The sequence below is a fragment of the Mus caroli genome, chromosome 13 (genome assembly GCF_900094665.2).
Source record: "Mus caroli chromosome 13, CAROLI_EIJ_v1.1, whole genome shotgun sequence".
In the NCBI taxonomy this organism is placed as follows: Eukaryota; Metazoa; Chordata; class Mammalia; order Rodentia; family Muridae; genus Mus; species Mus caroli.
Genome location: NC_034582.1, coordinates 38,803,060 through 38,827,552, shown reverse-complemented (window position 1 = coordinate 38,827,552; position 24,493 = coordinate 38,803,060). Strand labels below are relative to the sequence as shown.

Sequence of the window (24,493 nt, the reverse complement as noted above, 5' to 3'; positions counted from 1 at the left end):
CATTCTTAAAGCCAACTGCGAAATGAAACTGTAAATCGTAGGAGCCGAAAGAGCAACGTGATTCTGCAACGGAAAATGGTTAAGGCGCACCCTAGTTCCTGCCTGGGAGACAAGGTTAGGGCAGGCCACAACCCGGGGACAGGGGCGTGGTGATGCAAAGGCGGACCCGACAGAGGGCAAGCCTGGAGGAGCCTGGCTGGGGCGGCCAGACGAGGGGCGTGGCCAGGGAGGGCGGGGACGAGGCCCGCGGCGATGGGGAGGAGGCTTAGCGACGGCGGAGGGCAGGTTTGCGCGGCGGCCCACGCTCGCTCCCGAGGCGACTCGGAGTCCGGGCCGCGCGGGGGCGACCTGCGTGCGCGCTCGGGCCTGTGACCCGCTCGGGGATGGACAGCGGCTCCGTGGCGGCCGAGCGGCCGAGGCGCACACCCGGTCGCCAGCGGCTCCCGTCCTCTGGCTGCGGAGTTCCGGCGCGCCCGGGCGTCTCCACGCTGCCCGGTGGACGAAGCTGGCTGAGGCCTCGCGGACGGGCGGCCCGCGCGTCCCCGCTGCTGTTCCTCCTGCTCGTGCCCTCCCCGCGCCTGGCCGCCACCGCCACTGCCACCGCCCCGCGTAGGACGCTGGCTGAGCGCTCGCGCCCGGGGCTCGTCCTCCCCGCGGCCGCGCTCGGCGCCGGCAGGAGCGCGCTGGGCCGTCTGCGGCTGGGCGCCCGGCGTGTGGCCGCGCTTGCGAGCAGCAGGAGAGGTGAGGAAGGACGGAGGGAGGAAGGGACAGCGGGTCACACCGGTGACAGGGCTGTAGCCACGCTGCCAGGGCGAGGGTTCGAAGCCCAGAGCCCGGGTGGCCTGGCTCCGGATGACACGCATACTCGGGGCTGCCCTTGCACACCTGTTGGAGCCAGGGAAAAGTGGAAAAAGTGCTAGAAGCCGGTGCATTCCGGACCGAGGGGCGTAGATCCCTGAATGAAGAGATGACATTTCGTTTTGATTCCAAACTATTGATTCATTCATGGCCCGCTGTCGCCCATTCTCTGCCTGGCACTTTACTAGCTGTTTAGGGTAATTTGTTCAACAAAATCTTTTCTTTCCGGAGCTTACTTCAAGCAAGATATGCAACAGGTGTTTTTCTATATGAATACGCACTTATCTATGTTAATTTTACGTGTACTAATTTGACAGATACTATAAAGAAAAATAGAGGCTTTATGTTTACACTTGAAGAACTCTGTGCGTTTAAACTGAGTGACCAGAGCTTTGATGTGTCATTTGGGTAATTGAAGGAGGCGAGGGACACCGCTGAACTGCATAAGAAAGTAAACTAGCTGGAATGTGCTCACCGTAAATAGTAGATAAAATCTTATCGCACAGGCTAATCAGCAAACGTGGCATAATTACTTTTTGAGTAACCTGTTTCTGGCCATTAGTGGCCATATGCACCCACGCTTTGGTTTTCTGTATTTTTTTTTCTATGGGAATTACCTGCATCTAAAATTTAAGAATACATATGGCTAGAGAAGAAACTCCTAATATGAAAATTAGGACGTTTGAAAAATGAAGGACGCTTTATATGCAGATAGGAAAATGAGCAGTGAGCTTTATGCCTGAGTCTTGTAGGATTGGGAATTGGAGATCTGTCTGGCTTCTTATTCCCATAACTTGCCATCCTGTGTGCTCTTTTAATTGGTTCTGCCTTGAGACCAGGTGAGAACTCTGTAGCCCGAGCTGGCCTCAAACTCACAGAGAGCCCTCGTGCCACCTAAGTGCTGGGACACCCCTGCTTGCTGTAGTTTTCACAAGCTGTTGCCTGCCAATATGTTTGCTCATAATTTATGGTTTGGGAGCAAAGGAGGGGGTTCTTTCTCATTGTGTTAGCAAGATAGTGCCTTTTTAGTGTTAGGCTCCGTACATCTTACACCGCAGAAACACTAGAAACTTTCATGCCCCCTTTTAAAGCCATCAGCACTTTGCTCCTTTATTCTTGGCCCCGGGTTGTTAGTTTGGCTTTGTGCCTGAGGTCCACAGTGGGACATATCTACCTCAGGATGGTGTGCCTTGAAATTTTGCAGCTGGTTTCTAGCCTATTCAAGGGTATCTTTGGACTTCTTTTACAGTTATGGATTTTAACGCCCTTTGGCTATGGCGAAGGAAGGTCTCCAAAAAGGAGAATGACTCCTTACATTCTAACACTCCTCAAGTTAATGTCTTTCTGTTGTGATTCCTGGGAATTCAGAACTACTGGGTCCTCATTGTTGTCTTGACAGAGCAAGGTGGCATTCCCTTCCCTCTCGGGTGGAACGCCCATTGGGAAGTAGCCAGCCCTTTTCCTTACTTTTTAGAAGCCAACTTTCTTGAAATAAGCTTGCTATTTCTGGTGCCAGTTGTTTCTGGAAAAATGAAAAGAAAAAAACCATTTAAGCGTGCCAACCACTGCTAGCAGTGGTGGTGTATGGGCCCGGGGACCTAACTCCGTAAATAAAGTACTCAAGCAGGAGGACCAGAGTTGAGGTCCCCAGAGCCCACATAAATACTAGGCTTCACAGTGACCTGACTCTCATCCCAGCACTCAGAAGGTACAGTTGTGGGTGATCTCTAGCAGTAGCCACAAGCTCTGGGTTCAATTGAGAGATGTTACCTGAGTGAATATGGTACAGATTGATCGGGAAAGATGCCAGACATTAATCTGGGGTGTCTATAGGCAGGCACGCATATGGTACATATGTACACGTGTGACTGACCGTGTGGGTGCTGGGAATCGAACCAGGATCCTCTGAAAGAGCAGCCGGTGCTATTAATTGCTGGGGCTTCTCTCCATCCCTTGTTAGGATTGTGTCTTAGTCTTAGTGAACAGACACCATGACCAAGGCACCTCTTACCAAGGGCAACATTTATAAGGGCTGGCTTACAGGTTCAGAGGTTCAGTCCAGTATTATCAAGGCGGGAACGTGGCAGCATCCAGGCAGACATGGTGCAGGAGGAGCTGAGAATTCCACATCTTCATCTGAAGACTGCTAGCAGAAGACTTGCTTCCAGGCAGCTAGGATGAGGGTCTTAAAGCCCACACCCACAGTGATACACCTATTCCAAGAAGGCCACACCCACTCCAACAGGCCCACACCTTCTAATAGTGCCACTCCCTGGACCAAGCATATTCAAACCATGACAGCTTGCTTTTGTTCTGCTGTGTAGATACAGTAGAGTGGGGATGACGTTAGTGTTTTAAGTCCCCGAAGTTGCTATCTCATTAGAAACAAGGAAATGGAGGCTACAGTGATCCTGCCATTCACTGTAGGCGTTTCTCTACCTCACAACCTGGTGGACAATTAACGTATGTGACAGGGGTCACATATCAGATGTCCTGCACAGCAGCTATTTACATTATGATTCATAACAGTAGCAAAATTACAGTTATCAAGTAGCAGTGAAATCACTTTATGGTTAGGGGGTCACCACAACATGAGGAACTGTATGAAGGAGTCACAGCATTACGAAGGTCGAGAACCACAGTCCTAGACTCATGTTTTCAAGCACTAGGCCAGGGGGATCGTCCAGCTGAGGGCTAAGATGATTGCGGCCACCTAGGAGGGCCCCTTGAGGAGCGCTTTCATTTATGCAACACTTGTTGAATTCAGTTTGCTTTGTGTTAGACGGGCCTTGGGGATGGGTGTGGGGGACTCTTCATAATATAGATCAGGCTGGCCTCAAACTCCCAATGTAGCCAGGGATGACCTCCAACTCCTGAACTTCCTGCTTTTTCCTTTATGCTGGGATTTCAAATATGCACCACCACCCTTGGTTCTCTATGGTGCTGAGCATCAGATCCAGGGGCTCGTGTGCACTAGGCAAGCACACTATTGACTAAGCCTCACCCCCCACCCTAGACAGTCTTCCGGTAACCTTACAGAGCGGCCTCTAGTCCTGGACTAGATGTGCATGGTCGTGGAAAAGGCCCAGGGTAAAGTGAGTTCAAACCCATGAACAGGTTACTTGAGAGGGTCATAATCTAGGTCCGACGTGTTGTTACAGTTTAGTTACAAAGTGTAAAATGATTCCTGGCTTGTTGTGTGGAGGGCCTTCTGAAAATGCTAAACTGAGGGTCAAAAGGAAAGCAGCCAGTGTGACTGGGAGGAAGAACTCTTCATAGTAGAGAGACCAAAGCCCAATTCAAACCAATGAAAAAGCTGGCTCAAGAGAGACTGGAGCTGGGCATGGTGGGCCTGCTTGTGTGTGCCTTTAATCCCAGAAAGGTAAAGGCAGACAGATTTCTGTGAGTTTGAGACTAGCCTGTTCTACAAATCGAGTTCCAGGACAGCCAGAGCTGTTACACAGAGAAACTCCGACATTGGGGGCAGTGGAAACACTTGCTGCTCTTCTACAGAATGTGAGTTTAATTCCTAACACCCACATGGCGTGGCTTACAACTGAATTTGTTTGTTTGTTTGTTTGTTTGTTTGTTTGTTTGTTTGTTTTTGAGACAGGGTCTCTATGTAGCTCTGGCTGTCATAAAATTCTCTGTGTATACCAGACTTTGAACTTATAGAAATCCAACTGCTTCAGCCTTCCTTCTGCTGGGATTAAAGGTATATACCACCACACCTGGCTATAAATATTTTTTTAAGTAGACAAAACACTTAGGTAGACATTCCTTCACAAAAAATAATCCGGATGTCCAATAAGCACATGAGAAGATAGGACGCAACATCATTTAAAAAGTGCAGGTGAAAGCCACAACAAGGTACCGTTTGTACATAGTAGGATGGTGATAATTTATAAAGCAGACATCGTAACAGGAGTTAGCGAGGATGTGGAGAAATTGGGAGCCCCCTTGCCTGCTGGTAAGTAAGAAAATTGGTGAGACCTCTTGAGAAAGAATGTGGCAGCTCCTTAAACGCAGTTCAGTTCCCAGGGATACACTCAAGAGGACGGAAACAATGGCCAGAGGACCATTCAGGAGAGCCACAAAGTGTAAGCAGCCCGCATCCTTCAGCTCCGAAGTGGATGAACACTGGTGATGCTGTACCATGGAGTATTCAGCGACACAGAAATAAGTGCTGGCACGTTCTGCCATGTGGATGACCAATAACCATCATGCTAAGCCCATGTTTGACTTCATGCATATGAAATCTACAGAGTACGCCGACAGCAGGGCCTAAATCGATCTCTGATTGTAGTAATGAAGAGTGCGGAAGAAGGTTGGGTGCTGGCTCAAGCCTGTCATCCCAGGATTTGGGAGGCTTATGAGGCAGAGGTATCACTGGGTTTGAGGCCAGTTTGTTGCAGGTTGGTTTGGACTGCAGAGGGAGACCCTGTTTGACACAGATGGCACATGGCTGAAAGGTACAGTTTCTGCTTGGGATGGAAAAAGTTGATGGGAAAATGAGTGAACTACTCTAACTATACAAGAAACAACCGGATTTCATACTGGGATACATCCTATGTGTGGCTTCTGGCACTGCGCTAACAGGGTAGGTTTCTGTGGTATTGAAACATAATGTGTAGCCTCACATGGCTTTTGCTTACTGCTGAGTTTGATCTTAGCTTCCCTTCTTTTCTAGAGCTCAGCCTGTCTGCTAAGTGCCGTCAGCTGGAGCACAGAAAAGAGAACTTGCCCCTCTCTGTGAGCCGGCAGCTCTACTTTGACACCCACGCTCTGGTGTGCTTACTTGAAGCAAATGGTAAGTCCCCTGCCCCACTCCCCCAACCTTGGATCAGTGCAGCTGACCTAAGTGTTTCTCCTTTTAATTTTTAAGCCTTCAGGAAGTTTTTGGTTGGGGTTCTGGTTTGCTGTCTGTTGCTGTGGTAACCACCATGACCAAAACTAACTTGGGGAAGGAGAGGGTTTATTAGGCTTATATGTTACAGTCCATCACTGAGGGAAGTCATGACGGGGAACTCGGTAGGAACTGAACTTGAGACTGGTGGAAGAATGATGCTTACTGGCTTGCCCCCACTAGCTTGCTCAGCATGCCTGCTTAAGTAGCCCAGGCTCACTTGCCCAGGGATGACACTGCCCATAGTAGGCCTGGCCCCCTTAGATCAATTAGCAATTTGAAAAACGCCCCCACGGACATGGGGTTGTGTCATGGAAGCAGTTCTTAAGGTTTGTGCCCTCTGCCCAGGTGTATGGAGTTGAGAGACAAAGCTAACAAAAGCCTCTTTGTTAAGGAGAAAGACACCCATGTATTCTAGGCTGGCCTCAAACTTACTGTATAGCTGGGGGGTGACCTTGAACTCCTGATCCTCCTGCCTCCACTTGGGATTACAGACATGTACCAACTTACACAGTTTATGCAGTGCTGGGGAATAATACATGCTAGGTAAGCACTGTCTTAGTCAGGGTTTCTATTCCTGCACAAGCATCATGACCAAGAAGCAGGTTGGGGAGGAAAGGGTTTATTCAGCTTACACTTCCACATTGCTGTTCATCAGCAAAAGAGGTCAGGACAGAAACTCACACAGGGTAGGAACCTGGAGGCAGGAGCTGATGCAGAGGCCATGGAGGGATGCTGCTTACTGGCTTGCTTCCCCTGGCTTGCTCAGCTTGCTCTCTTATAGAACCCAAACTACCAACCCAGGGATGGCACCACCCACAATGGGTCCTCCTTCCTTGATCACTAATTGAGAAAATGCCTTACAGCTGGATCTCATGGAGGCACTTCCTCAAGGGAGGCTCCTCTCTCTGTGATAACTCCAGCTTGTATCAAGTTGACACACACAACCAGCCAGTACAAGCACCTACAAATTTAACTGCTCTCCTCACCCCGTTTAAGGACGGTTTTTGCTTTGTCAATACAATGGAGACTTTTTAAAATAGCCTCTCTCTGTTGAAGACAGTAAGTACATTTTTGCTTGTTTTTGGATTTGCTGGTGGTTTTGTTTGTTTTATGTGTGTTAACTGTGGTTGTGGAGGGTTCTTCTTTCCAGCACGTGGTTCTGGGGATAGAACCCATGTCTTCCGTCTTGACACCAAGCACCTTTCTGCTCTGAGCCATCTCATCTGTCCCATGTTGGGTTGTGGTTTGGTTTTGTGTATGTGTGTTCGTTTCTTTTCCTTTTTTTTAATTTTTAAGCTTTGTTATATTTTTATAAACGTATGTGGGGAGGGTGCCCTCAGATGCCGGAATAGGGCATGAGATACCCGGGAACTGGAGTTGCAAATAGTTGTAAGCTGCTGTAAAAGGGTGCTGGAAACCAACCTCAGGTCCTCTGGAAGAGCAGCAGGCTCTCTTACCCAGGGACAGAAAGCTAAGCAGCATAGGACCTGACTTCAGATCCCTAGCGCCCGTGTAGACAGCCAGGCATAATGATGAGTCTGTAACTCAGCATCAGGAGGGGAGACAGAAGAGCTCGCTGGCAGCCCTCTGCCTGTGTAAGCAAGCTGCAGGGCCGGCGAGAGGCCATACCTCAGAAAAGTAAGGTGGAGAGTGACTGAGGAAGGCCCTCTGCTATCAACCCTTGGCCTCTCTATAGGCATGCACACGCATGTACTCATACACAGACCAAATGGCTGCCCTTGGTTCCCTGAGCGTGCACTTGGAATATAGGGTATGATCTTATAATTAATACTCAGAGAACTATGCTGATTACTACTCTGTTATATGCCACATATATTCTCCATATCAGGCTTGGAATTAACATAGAGCATTTAAAGTAAACACGCCTGTGTTTACTTCACTGAGTTTATCCAGTCGGGCACATTCATGTTTGGAAAGCTTCCGGCCGTAGGTGAGCTGCAGTGGTCGCTGCCTCAGGCAGACACCCTGGCTCGCTGTGTAGCTGTACGAGTCTCACCTGCCCTCCCTCCTCCAGCTTCTGTTGCACATCTGCACCACAGACATAAAAAGAATACCAACGATCCTTTTGATATCAAATGCAGTAAGGTAGATAGTATGTAGTGACATTTTTTGAGAACTCTGGAATTCTGGCTTCTTTTTAAAAACACAGAAATATGAGAATGTGCTCTCCTTTTAATCCCAGGTGTGGAGACACGGGACTGCTTCAGACTGTCCACAGCAGCTGACTGTGATTTGCCTCATGCTCTAGCAGAGGCGTGCTTTTGCCAGCCTTAGATAATTTCTGCACCTGCGTGACATTTGGAATTCTGGGAACTTTTCAGAGGGTCTATGAGTGCTAGAGCCCGTGTAGGTGGTATTGGTGGTTTGTTGCTGGTTCAGGGGGTTGGTGGTTGTTTTTTAAGTAGCCATGGTCAAAGAAGAAATGAAAGGAAAGAAACTAGATTCAGGGATTTTCTTAATTCCTTTCTCCCCTCTATCCTTGTTTCTCTTCTATCTGGTGTTAGGGGGTGAAACTGGGGGGATAACGGGTGGGAAAAAGAAGAGCCCACAATGTAGCAAAAATCAGCTGCAATAGTGGGCTTTGGAAAAATGATCAAACACTGTGTGATAGTCTGTTCAGCTTTTCTCATCGAATGAAACAGCAGGCCTTTTCACCAAATTGTCTTTTTCAGGCTAGAATGTAAGAGAAAAGTAGAGATGAGAAGCAGGTACATGTAGCGTTGTGTTGATAAGCAGAAATGTTCCTGCTTTTCTTGATTCGGAACCTGAGGACAGCATTAGAGATGAACCTGGCCACTGAAACACATGCGGGTGTTTCTGTTTCATCTATCTTTAGTTACCCTGCCTAAGCTCTGGGAATGGACCACACTACCAGCCCCCACCCAGCTTCCCTTGAATCCATGAATAAAAGACACACTCACTTTTCAACTTGCCTTTGGACACATTTGTTGGGTGGTACTTTCTCCTGTCTGGAAAAGTGTGCTCTTAACAATATTCTTTTTTTTTTAATTATGTATTTTCCTCATTTACATTTCCAATGCTATCTCAAAGTCCCCCATACCCTCCCCCCCCCCCCCCCCCCCCTTTTTGGCCCTGGCGTTCCCCTGTACTGGGGCATATAAAGTTTGCAAGTCCAATAGGCCTCTCTTTCCAGTGATGGCCGACTAGGCCATCTTTTGATACATATGCAGCTAGAGTCAAGAGCTCCGGGGTACTGGTTAGTTCATAATGTTGTTCCANCTATAGGGTTGCAGATCCCTTTAGCTCCTTGGGTACTTTCTCTAGCTCCTCCATTGGGGGCCTGGTGATCCACCCATTAGCTGACTGTGAGCATCCACTTCTGTGTTTGCTAGGCCCCGGCATAGTCTCACAAGAGACAGCTATATCTGGGTCCTTTCAGCAAAATCTTGCTAGTGTATGCAATGGTGACAGCATTTGGAAGCTGATTATGGGATGGATCCCCGGATATTGCAGTCTCTAGATGGTCCATCCTTTCGTCACAGCTCCAAACTTTGTCTCTGTAACTCCTTCCATGGGTGTTTTGTTCCCAATTCTAAGAAGGGGCACAGTGTCCACACTTTGGTCTTCATTCTTCTTGAGTTTTATGCGTCTTAACAATATTCTTATGTCCTCTCCTCCCACCCACCCTAAACCGTAGTTGCTCAGATACATCCCTGACCCTGATAAACATCCCTGACCACCCACCTGTATCCTTCTGAGTCTGGTTGTTTCTGTGTGCTCGCCTAGGGTTTACCATTCAACAAGCAGAAATCATTGTGTCTGCACTGGTCAAGATCACAGAGACCAACATGAACATCATCTACAAAGACATGGTCAGCAAGATGCAGCAGGTAACGTAGGCGGGGCCGGTCAACGTGGGAGGGGGAAATCCAAAAAGAGGGTATTACCTGAAAAATTACTCAAACCATTTTTTAGATGACAATCTCTTGAAAAGTGTGTGGTCATTTTAACCATAGTTCGGAGGCTAAAATGGTAATAAAAATATTTCATCAAAGCCGTTTAGTTGGTCATTATGACTTCTGCTTGATGTTCACTGTGCCTGCATTGACTCTTCCAGGCAAGCTCATGTTAATGCCTGGAGGCATGGACAGGACTGTAGGGGACAGTGTCCTGACCCTGCAGTCTCCTTCCCTCTAAAGCTGTGGCTTACTTGCCTTCGCTGTAGACGAGTGTTCTTCTTACCTTCCCACTTTGGAGCAGAGGTGACCTTCCCAGCCTCACACACTGCTCTGGTTTCTTTTTAGCCCTGTTACCAGATAGAGGGGAAAAGCGTTGGGTTTGGGGGCCAGACTAGATCCCATGTGCCGCTCTTCTCTTTTTCTAGGAAATCGCTCTCCAGCAGGTATTATCTAAGATTGCTAACGTGAAAAAAGATATGGTCATCTTGGAGAAGAGTGAGTTTTCAGCCCTCAGAGCAGAAAATGAGGTAAAACTGCACAGCCACGCATAGCATTCTTCATGTTAAGACATTAAGCTGCACACACCTAGAAGGGCACAAGAAATAACTCACAGTGACTGTTCAGAGTGTGCACTGCTGAGCGCAGCAAGATGAGAACATTTCCAGCCCTGGAAATCCTGCCCAGCCTCCTGCCAGTTCCTCCTCTCAGGAGGAAACCACAACCCTGGATGATTAAACCTCCACTGAACCAGTCTTGCCCATCCTACACCTCTGTTTGATGGATGCCTTGCAATAAGAGAACTTCTGTTTTCATTGTCGATGATGCTGTATTAATATGCACATCATCCTAATGTGTGGATAGGAGGACTTCCCAGGCTGCAGAGTTAGGAATAGGTAGTTATATAAAATACCCCCCTTCCTACCAAAGACAAATAGATAAATAAGTAAATAGTATTTCCTTTTAAGTTTTTTATGTTTAGGAGCGGTTTCCCTATATGTATGTCTGTGCACCACTTATGTGCACTGTTCACAGTGGCCAGAAAAAGGTGTCAGATTCTCTGGAATTGGGGTTACAGATGGTTGTAAGCTACTGTGTGGGTGCTGGGAACCAAACCTTGGTCCTCTTAACTACTGTGCCATCTCTCCAGCCCCATTTTTTTATTGTGTATATGTACGATATGTGTGTGTGTGTGCATGTGTGTGTATGTCATGTGTGTGTATGTCGTGTGTGTGTACATGTCATGTTGTGTGCATGTGTGTGTGCATGTCATGTGTGTATGTGCATGTGTGTGTGCATGCCATGTGTCTTGTGTGCATGTGTGTGTACATGTCATGTGTGTGTGCATGTCATGTGTGTATGTGCATGTGTGTGTGCATGCCATGTGTGTGTGCATGTAATGTGTGTGTGTGCATGTGTGTGTATGTTGTGTGTGTGCATGTGTGTGCATGCCATGTGTGTATGTGCATGTGTGTGTGCATGTCATGTGTGTGTGTGCATGTGTGTGGGCATGTCATGTGTGTGTGCATGTCGTGTGTGTGTGTGTGTGCATGTGTATGCTGCACAGTATTCAGAGGATGACCTTGTGGGGCTGGGTTTCTCCTTCCACCTGTCCATGGGTTTTGGAGATCGAATTCAGGCCATCAGGCTTACATGACCAATGCATTACCCACCGAGCAATCCCACCAGCCCACTTCCTGTCTCTTTAAAGTGTGGTGTGTGGCTTAGGGGGCGCGTTGTCTTGGCATCTTGCTTTCATCTTTAGTCTTAGTGAAGCCCTGTACGGAAGAGCCATTTGCTGCCTGCTGAGTTACAGGTGTCCTTGAACTCAGCTCGTAGAGGGCAGAATTGGCAGAAAGGAAAAGGGAAGGAGAAATTAAAAGAAAGACAGGGTCCCTGAATGCAGATGTGTGTGTCACAAACAGTTGTTACTCATTTGATGTGACCCACCAAGAGGACATCAGACTGCTCTCCCAGTCTGCACATGCATTATGGGATGACTGTAAACGGGGTTTTTGTTTGTTTAGTTGGTTGGTTTTGTTTTTAGAGTTTTGAGACGAAGTCTGACTTTATATAGCCTTAGCTAGTATTTGACTTTATAGACTTTATAGTCTAGGCTAGCCTTAAATTCATTGCACAGTCCTCCTGCCTCAATGTCCCGAGAGCAGAGAGTGCAGGCTGCTCTACCCACCCAGCTCAGGTGGTTCCGTGTTGTGTATATAGTCACATTGTGGTCATGAGGGCATTGGTGAGCTTGGGCTTAAATGTTTACTATGATGTGTGTTTTGTGGTTTTCCTCTGTCACGTGTCCTTGACTTTTCTTCTTTTTACTGTGTTTTTTAGAAAATAAAACTTGAACTGCACCAGTTAAAACAGCAAGTGATGGTAAGTTCCTTTTCCTGTCCTCTGGCATATATGAAAGTGAAAGTATATATACTTATTAATAGATTAAAGTCATAGGTACAATATAGGTGCTGGAAAACTCAGCTCTATGTGGAAATATGCAGAATATACTTCCAAAGCACACGCCAGGTGATGTTTTGACGACCCGTGTCTGTGGCCACATTTGTTAAGAAGATTGCATTGTGGGAATATTTTGCTTTCTTAAGATACGGTCTCCCTGTGAGCAACTCCGGCTCTCCATCTCCCTCTGTGTCTCTTGCATGTGGGAGCTTACAGGCCTCTGCCACCAGGCCTGCTAAATCATTGTAAACCAAAACTCCTCTAAAGTAGTAGCCTTGGGGATCCTTGAGACCCGTCTAGGAGAGGGTGGCTCTGTAGGATTCTATGCGGGTTAGATGGTTGCTAGCCCGGCTGTTGGTTACTTCAGGAAAGAGCAGTGGTGTTAGAAAAGATGTAGATGAGCCTTAGTGAGAAACCTTCTGTTGACTATTTGTTCCTTTGGTCCATCTTTACTTTCTAAAATGCTCTAGATAATTTTATTCACACATTCCACGAGGAGGTCATAAGCAGTTGAGCCCTACCGGTAGTGCTGACATTTGGGTCAAAGGGGACTGTGCAGATAACCACGAGGGCTAGACACAGAGCTGATTTGAGATGTGGCTGACCCTGAGTCCCAGGACACCAGGAGGCCTGGCTCCATGTCTCTGACCAGCTCCCATGGGAGAAGCAGCGGGCAGTCCCAAGCTTAAGTCTCAGAAGGCTCAGATCTCTTACCATGGCTTCTTATTCTCTTTGTCCTCTGCCCTCTGACCAGGATGAAGTGACCAAAGTCCGGACAGATACCAAATTAAACTTCAATCTAGAAAAAAGCAGAGTAAAAGAACTGGTATGTTCCTTTATTAAAAGTAAATCATTAATTTATTTCTTTTTAGACTGGAATGCTTGTTGAAGTCTTAATCTTATATGCAAGACACAAATATCATTAGACACTTGCCCGTTTATAAGAGTTCACAACTTGATTTTAAATTCTAATTACATTCTAGATCAGGATTTAAATTTAGTTTCAAAAGTAACATTTAAATTAAAACGTCAAACAGAATTTGAAATTTTTATTTCAAAGGTAATAGAGTATATGTTACACAGACGTTTATAAGATAGGTATACTCAGTCATAATCTAGTAAATGCTGATTTAATCCCCACAGCCCTAACTTAAGTTAGCTGATTTTCTGACTTAGGTAATATTACCATAATATTACATTCTACATTGAACTTTGATAAAGCTTATTTCTACATTGTCTTTTAAATGATATGAGTAGTCATGTGTTTCAATAGAAAAATGCGTTGTTCTGGTGGGGTTGGTTGGTTGGTTTTTGTTTTGTTTAGCTTTTTCACAGTTCTGAGACTCAGACTCTAGGCTTCATACTTTCTACTGTGATACCAGTGACACAGAACCCCCAACCCCTCACCCCCACACACTCTCACTCTCTCTCTCTTTCTCTCTCTCTCTCTCTCTCTCTCTCTCTCTCTCTCNTCTCTCTCTCTCCCTCCCTCCCTCCCTCCCTCCCTCCCTCCCTGGGCTACAGTACCCCTCCACACTCTATTGACTTTTTATTCCTGTCTGAGTTCTCCCATCTTCTTGCTCAGACCCTCCTTAGCTTGAGTAACATTAATGATACCTTTGTTACTTGTGGCGTAAGAAGGCTAGGGCGTGTGGAGCGTTTTTTGCAGTAGCAAGACACGGCTCCCATGCAGAGGAGACCGCACAGCTCTTCCTGCTCTGGTCACTGCTGAGTTCGTCTTCGGTCCTTGTGTCCCAGTGATGCCTGAAGCCAGAACTCAGACAAGTGTGTGATCACATCTGAACTGCCTCGCATTTCAGTGGTTATATTGAGCTTTGTTACCCAGAAAAATGGCTGTCTCTAAAGTGATGCTGTGGGGTCACAAGGATCTAGTCACGTAGCCTATGGAAAGCTTCTGTGACCTCCTTGACTAGTGTCTAAAAGAGAAACTCTTTGCTAGGTTTTGCTGTAATTCACTTGGTTTAGGAAGGTAGTGACGTGGTTGTGCATAACCGGGGTGGAAAGAAATATATCTCAGAGACTGGGAGAGCTCCAGGGCGTAAATAGAGATGTATAAAAAGTAGAGGATTTACCAAGGGAGGGAGCCGGCATCAGTGCCCTGAAGCACAAGGCAGGGCTGCGTGGTACCTCTAATAAATGTCTGAGCTCAGTAATGCAGACACAGACAAGGGATTGGACTTCTTTATCTTTTTGGTAAATTAGGACTAAGGTTGTGACTCAGTGGAAGAGCACTTAACTGGGCATGTGCAGAGCTCTGGGCTTGATACTCAACACAGCCAACAAAAAAAAATAGGCTGTGGTGATATTTACAGCAGATTTCTACAGCTGGTCCAGAGGTCCAGGAGATAGAGCCACAGACATGTCGTTTTTCAATCGTGACATTGTGGAGATGTAGGCCTTTCTTTTCCCTGAGTATTTGCGAATGCTGTGAGCATAAAGGGGTACAGAGCATCCAGCTGCACTCTGCCCTCTGCTGATGCTCTGTGGAATTGCACTGATCTGAAACCCAACTTACATAATCAGCTAGGTTCCTTAGTCACGGGCTGGTCCTTAGTTCAGGGTTCCGGAGTTCAGGGGCGTGTTTTTACTTCTGACCACTGCATTTTTCCATTGATTGCTCCAGTAGTTTGAAGACAATATTTTATAGGTATAAATTTTTAGGTACTGGAAGGGCATCTAACATTTTTCCTGATAACATTGTTGTCTTTAAACTACAGGTTGTACAGGTTGCCCTTTGCTAAGTTAGATACTAATGCTCATTACTATGGGAACATGTCTGATTTTTATTTAATTGTCAACAAAGCAGTACTAAGTCTTTTTCCTAGCATTAATAGCTAACAGCTTTCAGGGACGCTGTGCTGCGGTTTCCCACAGCAGGGATTCTTTTGTTTGTTGTTAAGACAGTCTGGGATGCTTTGCTGGATCTCGTGTATCCATGTTATTCTTTACAGTGGTAATATATCTTGTTACAGAGTCATATTTCTTGAGCTATTTTTTTCCCAATATTTTATTGCTTCTATAAATGTCAGTGATGTCTGTCATACTTCTAGTTATGGGAGTATCATTCCTAAATTAAATGGTGCTCCTCCCCTTTATCAGCCCTTCCAAACCCGAAGGCACATAGATCTACACTCATATTCATGGGACTCAAGAAATGCTGTTCTAATAGTGGGCAGGACCCAGTGATGTCACAGCCAAGAGATTAAAATAAATAAATAAATAAAACAAGAAAGAGAGAAGAGAAGTGGAAAGGGGCCACATACCACACCATCAATGCCTTGGTTTCTTTCTGGTGCTGTGAGAAACACAGCCAAAGGCAGCCTGTGGAGGAAAGGGTTTATTTCCGTTTACATCCTGTAGTCACCATTGTAGGAAGTCAGGGCAGAGACCTGGAGGCAGGAGCTGATGCAGAGGCCGTGGAGGGATGCTGCTTACTGGCTTGTTCCCCATGGCTTGCTCAGCTTGCTTTCTTAGAGAACTCAACCATCAACACAGTGAACTGGGCCTTCCACATCAATCATGAAAACGCCCCCCCAGGCCAGCCTGGTGAGCCATTCTCACAACAGAGGATCCGTCTTCCCAGTGACTCTAGCTGTGCCCAGTTGATATTAAGGCAGCCACACAGTCAATGAATATAAGAAGCTTAAACTTCAGAGAAAGAGCAGGCGGGCTACAGTGATCAGGGTGTCGGTCTCCTGTTAGATGTTCCAGGAAACAGTGAGGACTGCGTGTTTAAGGCACCGGAAAGATTGGATGAGACTCTTAAGTATGCCACATGTTTGTTTCAGTACTCGCTGAACGAGAAGAAGATGCTGGAACTGAGGACTGAAATAGTGTCGCTGGTAAGGACTTAGGTTGGCTTTTCTGCTACTGTTTTCGTCTTTGCCTCTCCCTGTGCTTAGTTTTTAACCAACGTCTGGCATGTCACAGGACAACGTGCACATTTAGTTTGGGATCTTTTTCTTTGTAAAATATATGCATGAGTTACCAGTTACCATGAATAACAATTTTATGTGCATAATTTAGTATCATGCTTTAAAGTTGTGTGTGTGTCTGTGTGTGTGTGTCTCTCTGTGTGTGTGTATGTGTCTCTGTGTGTGTGTGTTTCTGTATATATTACATAGCTTAGCAGGAGAGTGTGTCTGTAGCTTATGGGATGGGTGATACCCATATTGTGTTGCCTGCGGCCTGTGCTTCCAGATCATCTGTAAGACAAGAGGACCTTTCTCTGGGATGGCTTCATTTCCTTATTACTTGCCCACATTGGTATCCATAAGAAACTACTTGTGCTTGAATTTTTAGTAAAATGTTCTCAGTGTTTTTACGCATCAGGATAACAGCCAGGGTCATTGCCCACTGAGGGTTAGATGTGCTGCCTGGAGTAGTCTTATGTTTGGAGAAGGACATAAATCAGTCCCTGGTAGCTGTGCCTCATGTTAATAAAATACTTGACGTCTGACCTGTGAAAGAAGACAGCCTGGAATGATGTGACTAGAATTTGTATCAAGACAGCACTGTCGCTGTCAGATCTAAGGCTGTGTTCATTTATCGGCAGAACTTTTGAGTCCACCATCCCCTTCAGGGGCTAGCCAGGGACCACACATCAGTCCCATCAAGGCCAGTCTGGCCTCCTAATGCCACAGCAGCTTAAGCAGTCTCTGGTTCTCAAAACCTTTTACATGTAGGTCATTACCCTTGAGTCTCTGGGTAGCTCTTACAGGGCAAGACCAGTGATGGGCTGTTGGTTTGTTTCATTTTTAACCCCCTTTTTCCAAACAGAACAAAACTGAGACAGGGGACATTAAGGGCCCTGGGCAGTACACTGTGACCTGAGGACATCAGAGCCAAGACTGAGTCCCAGCTCCAGTTCTCAAACCAGGACCACTCCGCACTGAGAAAGAGCTCTGAGTCGGAGCACCAGGGACCCCAGCGGTACCCACAAGACTCTAATGTTCTCAACCTCTTTGCTTTAAAAGCATGCCCAGCAAGACAGAGCCCTGACTCAGACAGACCGGAAGATAGAGACGGAGGTGGCTGGCCTCAAGACAATGCTGGAGGCACACAAGCTTGACACAATCAAATACTTAGCAGGTAAGGCGCTTCACATCCAAGTATTCCAAACAGTTGAAAAGAACGTGGTCATTGTCCTTGAGCACGCGGAGGCAGGCTGCACGTGGCATTGGCCGACGTTTCTCCTGCTCTCACGGTCTTGTCAGCACACCCTGCGGTTACCAGTGCTCGGGCCTCCTTTACCTTGCAGTTCTCTTCCTTAGTACTTAAGACATCATTGTACTTTATAACTGATGGGACCTTACCTTTGTGAAGATGCTGTCCTTTCTCTATGGTTTAGGGATTCCAGTGAAGACGTACAGGAAATAGCATAGAATTAGAATGGAAAGCCTGTGTTCATCGTCCTTCATTGGTGACACTTTAGGGGGACCTGTGTGTGCACCTGCAGAGGCAGGAGGGTGACATGGCTTCCTTGCTGTGTTTTGCAGGGTCTCTCCCTGAATCCGGAGAAAGGCTGACTGACGCCTGCAATCCTGTATCTGCCCTCTGCCCCCCACCCATACACACAGAGCAGAGCCAGCATTTCTGGCTTATGTGTGCAGCTTCTCACAGGGGTTCTGGGGATTCATACTCAGCTCACAGTTACGGAGCCATCTCTCCAGCCACAGGGCAATCTTATAGAGACGCTGTTTTTGCTTTTGTAATTTTTAAGCCAAAGAAGGAATACTTTCGTCAGTATGCAGTTTCCAGGTTCCTGACTGGCCTGAGAATGGAAGAGCGGCATCCTTACTCAGTAGCCAGCATCCTTACTCAGTAGCCAGCATCCCTTCTCGCTTGCCCTCTAAGTGCCTTCTGACACCTGACACAGTACAAAAAGAAACCCCCTTCAGGGGCTAACAGTGTTCTCCGTTGTTCTTTCTTACAGGGTCTGTGTTTACGTGCCTAACAGTAGCTCTGGGATTTTATCGCCTGTGGATATAATAAAGTGTCTATTTAAAGAAATTTTCGTTGTTTTGCCATAAGAGTACCAGATTGTTATCCCACCCACCCAACTCCCCCCTTTTTTATTCTTGTTTCAAGTTTTAATCCTAATTTGACTTCATGCATATTATTTATTTCTGTGCAAACTGTGGATCCGTAACCAAGGTGAAGAAAATCGGGATTTCTGTGATCGTTCTCCGGAGCATCTCTGTTTAGTTGGCTTTTTGGCTGAGCCGTGTGGATGAGCCACACTTTCAAGACTCTTTTCAGGCAAACCTGCAGTATTTGACAAAAAATAAATACTGTATTCTCTACAGCTTTAAGTAGTTTGTAAGGTGGAGAACGTGGGAAGGCATTTGGAAAACAAGGTAGCTTTAAGTCTGAAGAATCATTGGAATCAGCCCAGATAAGCAGCCCTTCTGTGCCTGACCAGCAGCCCCTCCCCACGCAGTCTTGCCTCTGCTGCAGCAGCTGCAGTGTTAATGATGCAGGACTCGCCACACTTTAGGGGCCTTTGTCTCTGAGTTCTCATTGTCTTTGTAACATTGTTAATGTGCCTTGCAACTGGAAGTCTGGGTACCTAATGAAACTTTGTGACTTTAGCACAAGTTCTCTTACTGCTGCCATGCCTGCGTTTCTGGTTTTGAGACAAGGTCTTGCTTTGTAGGCCAGGTTGGCTTTGAACTCACCATCCGGCTTCAACACCACCATGCCCAGCCTCTACCTTTCCGAATGCTAGCCTTCCCTCTCCCTCTTCTTCCTCTTCCTTCGCTTCATGATGTGGGAGTCTAACACCACACTCCTGGCATTACCTACCTAGAAATCTTGTAATTCTTGGAATGAAACCCTGCTTCAGTGTGTGGTTTAGAGTGAACTTCCTGCTGGTGTCCACCTGCTTTGCCTAAGATGACAAGCGGCACTTCGCTCCTATGGGATATCTAGACAGTGTGCACTGCTTTTAGAATGAGTACACCTTTCCATGTGAGCAGCTCAGGTTGTCGCTTGCCCAGTGAGAGAGCCCCCGTGCTTGGCAGTGGCCTCCTCTGCATTGACTTCTTCTGTGGTAGCAGACACCCCCACAGCCGCCTCAGCTCTCCCTTGGAAACAGATAGGTCCTGGTGCAGCTGCACTTATTTTGGAGAAGTGCGTTCTCTTTTCCTCTTTAAATTGCTGGCACTCGGATGAGAGTGAGCATTTGGGAAGCAGTGACACTCGGGGACCCTTCCTGGCTTGCCCCACACAGGCACAAATGCACAAGCTGGTGCACATAGTGCAGAAACCACAAGAGACCGCGCCATCGGATTGGTGGAATAAATCAGCCCTTGTCACTGTTCCAACCACACTGCTAAAAATAAAAGCTACCTTTTGTTCCTTGGCTGTAATTTCCAAGTTTGAGAAACCATTAAGTTCTTGCCTCATTAGAAAACATTTGCGTAAAAAGATTCTGAGCCCCACATATTATGGAAATCGAGTGCTTTTGTATTAGAACAGTATCACGGTGAAACAGAAGTTTATCCTTTCCAAGAAGACAAAAAAAAACAAAAGTCTTAAGCACAGTTAACTGCTTGATGTCAGGGAAAGGGCTCAAAGCCCACGTGCTCTTAATAAAGACCAACTCCGGGAGGAAAGAGCGCCGTGTGCAGTTATGTTTTACAATAAGGGCTAACCTGGGTAGTTAAAAATAGGGGATACCTTTCACCGTGTCCTGCTAAGTATTCTTTAAGAAACACATCCTTATGTCTGCTTGAAGTGATCTACACCACAGCAGGCTGTGTATGATTTCGCTCTAGCATTCTTTGTAGCACCCTAATCGTGTTTGGCCTTAGAAAATGTTGTCACTGAGGGTGTGGGTGGTGTGCGTATCTGAAGTTTAAGAGAGTCTAAGACTCTGTCCCCTTTATTTCCTAATAAAGTTGGAAAGCATTGATCTATAAGTGTATATGTCCCCCTGTCGCTGCCATAGACATACATGAATGGTGAGGATAGTGTGACCAGACACTGTACTGAACCTCGCTGAAGCTGCGGAGCTCTTAGGAGGGGCCTGGCAGGTTTCCAGGCAGCAGCCTTGAGTCCAGCCTGTGGGGACCTTTGCAGTAGCTGCATGGTGTAAGAGTTCAGTGGGTGGGACTTCCTTCACTGTCATCATACCTAAAGTGTTCCTCTGCCTTCCTGCTAGGCACTGTGTTTTCTGTCCCCTCTTTTTTTTCTTGTGGTACTTGCTGGGGATCAAACCCATTGGCACGAATGTTCTGTTATCCTGCCTCAGCCTCCCAAGTGCTGGGATTACAAGCATTAGCAAGGCAGGCTCCCTCTGGTTTTTTAAAAAGAGCCTTAAGCCCAGTTTCACTCCTTGCCTACATACTTTTGCTAAACCCCTTTGGGGCTCTTTACTGGAGACACTTGCTTTGATTTTCGGTATTGCTTTGTCTCCTGGCTGCTTTTCTTGCTTAGTATCTGGCAACACAATTTTCCCTTCAAGTATGCCAAGCAAGTCAGTTAGAAAGTCACAGTCAAGAAGAAAGGCCTGACTCGAGGCGGGTGTCTTGCTGGAGTCTGTCTCCGAACGCTTTAAGCACCAAGATTCTGGGGGCAGCAAGGCTGGCCTGGGTGGGCCTGTGCTGTGCCTTGGTACCATCTTCCCTCGATTTTCCTTGTCCCTCCTTCCCAAGCTGATACAGCAAGTACTTTGCTTCCCCAGCCCTGTGTGCTGTGAGCCAGGACTGGCAGAGCCTACCCTAGAGAACTTGGGACTTCAAGGTGACCAAGTTGTTACAGCTTTTATGGCTCTAAGGAATAAAAGCGGGTTAACCAGGAATAATTTATTCTATATGTATGTAAGATCTTTGAGAATGTTTAGCCCGGTTGAAATTGTATACAGGAAATAGCTTTTTACAGATTTGTACTTAACATTCCTTCAGTGATAATCCAGATAATTTTATAATCCTTTGATAGCTTCAGCAAGTATGCAGTTGTATTTTTATCATTGTATAGAGTGAATCTATTTTATTATCTAAGGTAACAGATTTGTGTCTGTGTGGCTAATGCACCTTCCCTGTGGTTCAGGATGAATGTATGAAACTAGACTATACCTTCTATCTTGAACAACCGTATTGAAACTGTTAATTCTACCCATTGTAAAATGATACCATTCTACTGCCTCCGGTAAATGACAAATAAATTTAATACCTAAAAAAAATTGTATTTACAGAGAAAATATATTTGAAAATGAATGTCTGATTTTCAAAATAAATTTTACTTGAAAGAATTTTCTTTCTTAATCTGTGTGTACAGTGTTTTAAGTCCCTGTGTGAGGAGAAAAGGTTCAGTTACTATGAAGGGGTAAGTTAGCAGAGTTAGGGAAACGCAGGAGTCTAGGGACATCAAGAGTTCTTTCCTCTGTACCTCACCTTGTCCCCGTGGACAGACTCATCTCAGACCTACTAGTACAGCACTGAGTACCTTCTGTGGGCAGTCCTGGTGACCAGAGAGTCCCTTCTGAAAGGCCACAGTGGTGCTGAAGTTAGCCCTGGGACTGGGGAGCAGCCAGCAAATTCTCTACCTGAGAAATGTCCCTCCTGGGTGGGACTGACCTTGAGCCAGGAATGGCTGCCCTGGAGGCTTTCACAGGGAGGGCTTTGGGGAGGTCAGGAAATAGAAGGTCAGGACAGCCAGGAAACATCTTGTCAAACAAGACTCAGCTTCTCCAACCAGAAATCTTTCACCAGAGTTAAGACAAAGAAACTAGATGCCGCCAGGTGTTGCCAGGTTTTGGGGGCTTTTTTTGGTTTTTTGTTTGTTTGTTTAGGTACTTGCCTGGGACCTCACACCTGCAGTCCTCCCAGCACTTAGGAAACTGAGGTGAGGGACTACCATGAGATTGAGGGTTACAGGGTAATGCCCTGTTCCAAAGAAAGAAGAAACTGGTTTAAGAGCAAGCTACGGTCCCTCAAAGATGAACGGCCAGTGGGTGGGGCAGGCTGAAGCCCTGAGCACTTCTTGGATCTGGCTTAGTATCACTGGGCACTGTTTTATATTTTGCTGTGGACTGCCTCATCTTGCCCAGCCCCATTCACCATCACTAGCAAATCAAAACCATTGGCTGGGGACTTGGATTTTTCCAAGAGTTTGAAAGGAAGGTATTTTCTAAACACGGATTTCCAGCGTCCCTGATGGCTATCCTGCCAGACACGGGTCTCCCTCAGCACTGCCGTTTCCATAGAAGGTCCCTGTTTCGGAGCCATGAGGTCATGAATCAAGGGGCCCAGGAGATGGGCTAGGCTGCCTGCTACCACCAGCATCAGCATTGCTCAGTGAGAGCCAAGGGTATTCTATCTTACATGGTGCACAAATATGCAGGTAAGTGTGCGTGTATGTACACATCCCTGTGTGTGCATGCGGCATGCACATGTGGGAGCCAGTGATGAACACTGGGTATCCTCCTTCACAGCACTCTAGTTTTTTAAAAACAGGGTCTTTTACTGCCGCTGAGGCTCAGTGAGATTCAACTACTGTCTGGACAGCAAACCCCAGGAATCCTCCTGTCTCCACTTCTCTAAGGCTGGGGTCACAGGCACTTTTCCACCATGCCTGGCTTTCTGGTGTGCATGCTAGGAACCTGAACTTAGTCCTCCTGTTTGTGCAGCAAGCACTTCACTGAACTGTCCCCCTAGCACCACCATTTTTAGGCTGTTTTAAAGCTTAAGTGTCTGCGCAGCATATAGTGATAATCAGCCCCTGACTTGAAACCAAACTTTTTTTTCCCCTCAGTGCGTGCGCTCGGATGTATCATTAAACCCCAATCACCTGCTGGTGTTTCTGTAATTTCAGGTCAGCTTAGTATTAAAGCCCAGGAAGCTGGGTTTGGTTGCAGGTCCAACCCTGTGCATCATTTCTGCTCCAAGTGCCCTTTGTCAAAGCTCACTCACCATCCCCAGCCCCCTCACACCACCCCCCCGCCCCCAATGCCAATACTCCCAGGAGAAGACACAGCTGCTGGCTTGGTGTCACCTCCCTTCCAGCATGGACGTCAGAATTTTCCTCTCTTTGTCATTTGTGTGTGTGTAGGCATGCGTGCTGAGGCACACGTGTGAACGTCCGGACAATTTAGAGGAGTTAGTTCTTTCCTTGTACCTTGTGTCCACCCCCAGACCCCCACACAACTCCAGTTGTTAGGTTTGGCAAACAATCGCCTTTATCCACTGGAGCTCTCTTGCCTGCCTTGAAGTCTTTGCCTATCCCAGTTTTGTTGTTGTTGTTGTTTGTTTGTTTGTTTTTTGAGACAGGGTTTCTCTGTATAGCTCCGGCTGTCCTGGAACTCACTTTGTAGACCAGGCTGGCCTCGAACTCGAACCTGCCTCTGCCTCCCAAGTGCTGGGATTAAAGGCTTGCGCCACCATGCCCGGCCCCAGTATTTTTTTATTACCCTTACTTTTGTTAGGAGTACCATGAATCTCCTGGAGAGACAATGTAACAGTTTCTCTCTACACTGTTGCTGTCTTCAGACACACCAGAAGAAGGTGTTGGATCCCATTACAGATGGTTATGAGCCACCATGTGGTTGCTGGGAATTGAACCCAGGACCTCTGGAAGAGCAGTCAGTGCTCTTAACCGCTGAGGCATCTCTCCAACCCAAGAGGGCTTTTTTTTTGGTAAACATTTCTATCAGTATATGTGTTCAATTATTCACAAAAACAAAACAAAACAAACAAACAAACAAAACCCTATACCTAATGGCTTTTGTTATTTAATGTGATTTGTGTTGTTTAGTATGGAAATCAGTGGTCCTCTGCTCAGTGGAACCAACAAGGAGCACTGTTGTATAACAGTTTCCTCCTAGATTGAAACATTCTATCCTACAGGAATGTTCCTTAAGACAAAAGGTAAAGAACTCAAAGTAACTTCAGGAAGCCTCCAAAACTGAGCAGATTCACTAAGCCCCTCCCTCCCCGAGAGGAAACAATAAAGATGGCTGAGAGTCACTCAGATGAGCCAAGCTGCAAAGATACTCAGACCAGATCAGCTGCTCTGGAACAAGCAGGAACCAGTTGAGCTGGTGTCCAGCCACAGTTTAGACCAACTGAGTCACCTAGAAAGGACATTCTCTGTTGAGAAGCCTGCAGGCTGTGCAGTGGGCTGTGGGTTCCCATCTTTGTGAGCTGTCACGGATGCTGGGGTGAACTTAGTGATGCAGCTGTCTTTGAGTCATTTCTGCACCTGAAAGTTACCCATATTGCAGTAAGTAACACCAATAAAACTCACTGATTCACCAAGTTGGACTTTGGTACTATTTGTACTTTGGTGTGTCATGGGTTCT

The 24,493-nt window shown here is 46.7% G+C and overlaps 1 protein-coding gene across 2 annotated transcripts; it reads left to right on the top strand.

The window, feature by feature from the left end:
• The first annotated feature begins 255 nt into the window (after positions 1-255).
• Positions 256-21,445, top strand: Mcur1 (mitochondrial calcium uniporter regulator 1). 2 transcript variants are annotated; one of them, XM_021180739.2, is made up of 9 exons: positions 256-741; positions 5,549-5,668; positions 9,536-9,639; positions 10,134-10,235; positions 12,049-12,090; positions 12,923-12,994; positions 15,978-16,031; positions 17,166-17,280; positions 18,125-21,445. In XM_021180739.2, the coding sequence occupies exons 1-9, from the start codon at positions 384-386 to the stop codon at positions 18,178-18,180; spliced, it is 1,023 nt and encodes a 340-aa protein (XP_021036398.1). In that variant the 5' UTR covers positions 256-383; the 3' UTR covers positions 18,181-21,445. The 2 variants fall into 2 exon arrangements, with proteins under 2 accessions (XP_021036398.1, XP_029324286.1); XM_029468426.1 differs by lacking the exon at positions 18,125-21,445 and adding an exon at positions 17,688-18,115.
• Positions 21,446-24,493: the final 3,048 nt, after the last annotated feature.